General features: G+C 56.8%; 1 protein-coding gene and 1 pseudogene across 1 annotated transcript in view; both read right to left on the reverse strand.

Moving 5' to 3' along the window:
• LOC124035372 overlaps nt 1-4,131 on the reverse strand; it is a 78,357-nt pseudogene extending 74,226 nt beyond the window's left edge.
• A 193-nt stretch (nt 4,132-4,324) lies between these two features.
• LOC124035373 (FH1/FH2 domain-containing protein 1-like) overlaps nt 4,325-5,000 on the reverse strand; it is a gene marked incomplete at its 3' end in the record, with an annotated part of 102,876 nt that continues 102,200 nt past the window's right edge. The window contains exons 9-10 of the mRNA XM_046348832.1: nt 4,592-4,735; nt 4,325-4,504 (exon numbers count right to left, since the gene is read on the reverse strand). Of these exons, the coding sequence (XP_046204788.1) occupies nt 4,325-4,504; nt 4,592-4,735 (324 nt within the window). The remainder of the gene's footprint in view (nt 4,505-4,591; nt 4,736-5,000) is intronic.

Below are 5,000 nucleotides of genomic sequence, written 5' to 3' on the forward strand. Positions count from 1 at the left end.
GACAGACAGGAGAGAGAGGACAGACAGGAGAGAGAGGACAGACAGGAGAGAGAGGACAGACAGGAGAGAGAGGACAGACAGGAGAGAGAGGACAGACAGGAGAGAGAGGACAGACAGGAGAGAGAGGACAGACAGGAGAGAGAGGACAGACAGGAGAGAGAGGACAGACAGGAGAGAGAGGACAGACAGGAGAGAGAGGACAGACAGGAGAGAGAGGACAGAGAATAGCAGCAACCCAGAAACAGAACGTAGATGGAGCATGACTGAAAGAGACTGAAGTATTTAAGGAAAAAAGGGGCAACATGTTGATTTACGATGATTCCAAACAGCTTCAGGACGTTGGACAGCGAAGGACACGTTCTCACAGAACATCAGCTGAATAAAGACAGAGCATGAAGCACGTTCAGCCAATCAGCACTACAGCAACAACACAAACAAAGAACTAGAGAAACCATGACAACATGCTGGTGTACAGCATGCAGGTCACCATGACAACATGCTGGTGTACGGCCTGCAGGTCAACCTACCATGACAACATGCTGGTGTACAGCCTGCAGGTCACCATGACAACATGCTGGTGCACGGCCTGCAGGTCAACCTACCATGACAACATGCTGGTGCACGGCCTGCAGGTCACCATGACAACATGCTGGTGCACGGCCTGCAGGTCAACCTACCATGACAACATGCTGGTGCACGGCCTGCAGGTCAACCTACCATGACAACATGCTGGTGCACGGCCTACAGGTCACCATGACAACATGCTGGTGCACGGCCTACAGGTCACCATGACAACATGCTGGTGAAACACAGAGCGGCCTGCAGGTCACGCACAGACCGACAACATGCACAGAGCGACACACGCACGCACAGAGCGACACACGCACGCATGACAACATGCTGGTGCACACGGCCTGCAGGTCACCACGCACGACAACATGCTGGTGCACGGCCACAGAGCAACACACGCACGCACAGACATGCTGGTGCACGCACGCACGTCACAGAGCGACACACGCACGCACAGAGCGACACACGCACGCACAGAGCGACACACGCACGCACAGAGCGACACACGCACGCACAGAGCGACACACGCACGCACAGAGCGACACACGCACGCACAGAGCGACACACGCACGCACGCACAGAGCGACACACGCACGCACGCACAGAGCGACACACGCACGCACGCACAGAGCGACACACGCACGCACGCACAGACGCGCACGCACAGACGCGCACGCACGCACAGACGCGCACGCACGCGCGCGCACAGACGCGCGCGCACAGACGCACACGCGCACAGACGCACACGCGCACACGCGCACACGCACACGCGCACAGACGCACACGCGCACAGACGCACACGCGCACAGACGCACACGCGCACAGACGCACACGCGCACAGACGCACAGACGCGCACAGACGCACACGCGCACAGACGCACACGCGCACAGACGCACAGACGCACAGACGCACAGGCGCACAGGCGCACACGCGCACAGGCGCACACGCGCACACGCGCACACGCGCACAGGCGCACAGGCGCACAGGCGCACACGCGCACAGGCGCACACGCGCACAGGCGCACACGCGCACACGCGCACACGCGCACACGCGCACACGCGCACACACGCACACACGCACACACGCACAGACACACACACGCACAGACACACACACGCACAGACACACACACGCACAGACACACGCACAGACACACACACGCACAGACACACACACGCACAGACACACACACGCACAGACACACACACGCACAGACACACACACGCACAGACACACACACGCACAGACACACACACGCACAGACACACACACGCACAGACACACACACGCACAGACACACACACGCACAGACACACACACGCACAGACACACACACGCACAGACACACACACGCACAGACACACACACGCACAGACACACACACGCACAGACACGCACACGCACAGACACACACACGCACAGACACACACACGCACAGAGACACACACGCACAGAGACACACACGCACAGAGACACACACGCACAGAGACACACACGCACAGAGACACACACGCACAGAGACACACACGCACAGAGACACACACGCACAGAGACACACACGCACAGAGACGACACACACGCACAGAGACACACACGCACAGAGACACACACGCACAGAGACACACACGCACAGAGACACACACGCACAGAGACACACACGCACAGAGACACACACGCACAGAGACACACACGCACAGAGACACACACGCACAGAGACACACACGCACAGAGACACACACGCACAGAGACGCACACGCACAGAGACACACACAGACACACACACGCACAGAGACACACACGCACAGAGACACACACGCACAGAGACACACACGCACAGAGACACACACGCACAGAGACACACACGCACAGAGACACACACGCACAGAGACACACACGCACAGAGACACACACGCACAGAGACACACACGCACAGAGACACACACGCACAGAGACACACACGCACAGAGACACACACGCACAGAGACACACACGCACAGAGACACACACGCACAGAGACACACACGCACAGAGACACACACACGCACAGAGACACACACGCACAGAGACACACACGCACAGAGACACACACGCACAGAGACACACACGCACAGAGACACACACGCACAGAGACACACACGCACAGAGACACACACGCACAGAGACACACACGCACAGAGACACACACGCACAGAGACACACACGCACAGAGACACACACGCACAGAGACACACACGCACAGAGACACACACGCACAGAGACACACACGCACAGAGACACACACGCACAGAGACACACACGCACAGAGACACACACGCACAGAGACACACACGCACAGAGACACACACGCACAGAGACACACACGCACAGAGACACACACGCACAGAGACACACACGCACAGAGACACACACGCACAGAGACACACACGCACAGAGACACACACGCACAGAGACACACACGCACAGAGACACACACGCACAGAGACACACACGCACAGAGACACACACGCACAGAGACACACACGCACAGAGACACACACGCACAGAGACACACGCACAGAGACACACACGCACAGAGACACACACGCACAGAGACACACACGCACAGAGACACACACGCACAGAGACACACACGCACAGAGACACACACACAGAGACACACACGCACAGAGACACACACGCACAGAGACACACACGCACAGAGACACACACGCACAGAGACACACACGCACAGAGACACACACGCACAGAGACACACACGCACAGAGACACACACGCACAGAGACACACACGCACAGAGACACACACGCACAGAGACACACACGCACAGAGACACACACGCACAGAGACACACACGCACAGAGACACACACGCACAGAGACACACACGCACAGAGACACACACGCACAGAGACACACACGCACAGAGACACACACGCACAGAGACACACACGCACAGAGACACACACGCACAGAGACACACACGCACAGAGACACACACGCACAGAGACACACACGCACAGAGACACACACGCACAGAGACACACACGCACAGAGACACACACGCACAGAGACACACACGCACAGAGACACACACGCACAGAGACACACACGCACAGAGACACACACGCACAGAGACACACACGCACAGAGACACACACGCACAGAGACACACACGCACAGAGACACACACGCACAGAGACACACACGCACAGAGACACACACGCACAGAGACACACACGCACAGAGACACACACGCACAGAGACACACACGCACAGAGACACACACGCACAGAGACACACACGCACAGAGACACACACAGCACAGAGACACACACGCACAGAGACAGAGACACACGCACAGAGACACACACGCACAGAGACACACAGGTGTGTTGGTTAGTTCCTTACAGGTTAGACGTTGTCTTGGGCTCCTGTTCAGTGGGAGACAGGTAGGCTGCAGTACCGTTGGTCACCTCGGGGGGCGGTAGAGGAGAGGACTTCTGAGAACCAGAGTCTGATGGGCTGGAAGTTGGGGTGAGGGGTGAGGCACTACGAGAGGAGGAGGGGGAGAGGGGAGGAGGTCCTACTCAGCCCGGCTGTAGGACTGTTAGAGGGAGAGGAGGAGGAGGGAGAGAAAGGAGAGGAGGTGGAAGGGGAGAGAGTGGAGGAGGAGGGAGAGAAAGGGGAGGAGGTGGAAGGGGAGAGAGTGGAGGAGGAGGGAGAGAAAGGAGAGGGAGGTGGAAGGGGACAGAGTGGAGGAGGAAGGAGAGATAGTGTTGGATGTGGTAGGTGAGGAGGAGAGGATGTCGGGGAGGTTCTGAGCTGAGGATCTCCTGATCCTCCTGCCTTCCTGTTCGCCGGCTGTCACCTTCCTCCTCTCCTTCCTAACGTGAGGAGCGGCATCCATCTCTCCGTCCTCGTGCCTCAGAGCCCTCTGGACACGACAGAGGGAACCTCCAGTTAGTAAAAGAGGAAGGAGGGAGAGGAGGAAGACCTGGGTGAACATCTCCGTGTGTGTTACCTCGTATATGGTGAACTGCTGTTTCAGGTCTGGCTCAGTGACCTTGCTGCTCATGTGTTTGTGCATAATGTGTTCCATCCCCTGCTGTTCCAGACAATCGGTCACGTCGTAGAACGAGTCCTGGTCCGGGAGGGCTGCAAGGGTCTGAGTTCAGAGAGTCAGAAAGAGAGAGAGACAGAGACAGGGAGAGAAAGAGAGAGAAAGAAAGAGAGAAAGAGAAAAAGAAAGAGAGAAAGAGAAAAAGAAAGAGAGAGAAAGAAAGAGAAAGAAAGAGAGAGAGAGAGAGAAAGAGAGAGAGAGAAAGAGAAAGAAAGAGAGGGAGAAAGAGATGGAGAAAGAGAGAGAAAAAGAGAGAGAAAGAGAAAAAGAAAGAGAGAGAGAGAAAGAGAGAGAGAAACAGAGAGAGAAA

The sequence above is a fragment of the Oncorhynchus gorbuscha genome, linkage group LG05, assembly GCF_021184085.1.
Source record: "Oncorhynchus gorbuscha isolate QuinsamMale2020 ecotype Even-year linkage group LG05, OgorEven_v1.0, whole genome shotgun sequence".
NCBI lineage: Eukaryota > Metazoa > Chordata > Actinopteri > Salmoniformes > Salmonidae > Oncorhynchus > Oncorhynchus gorbuscha.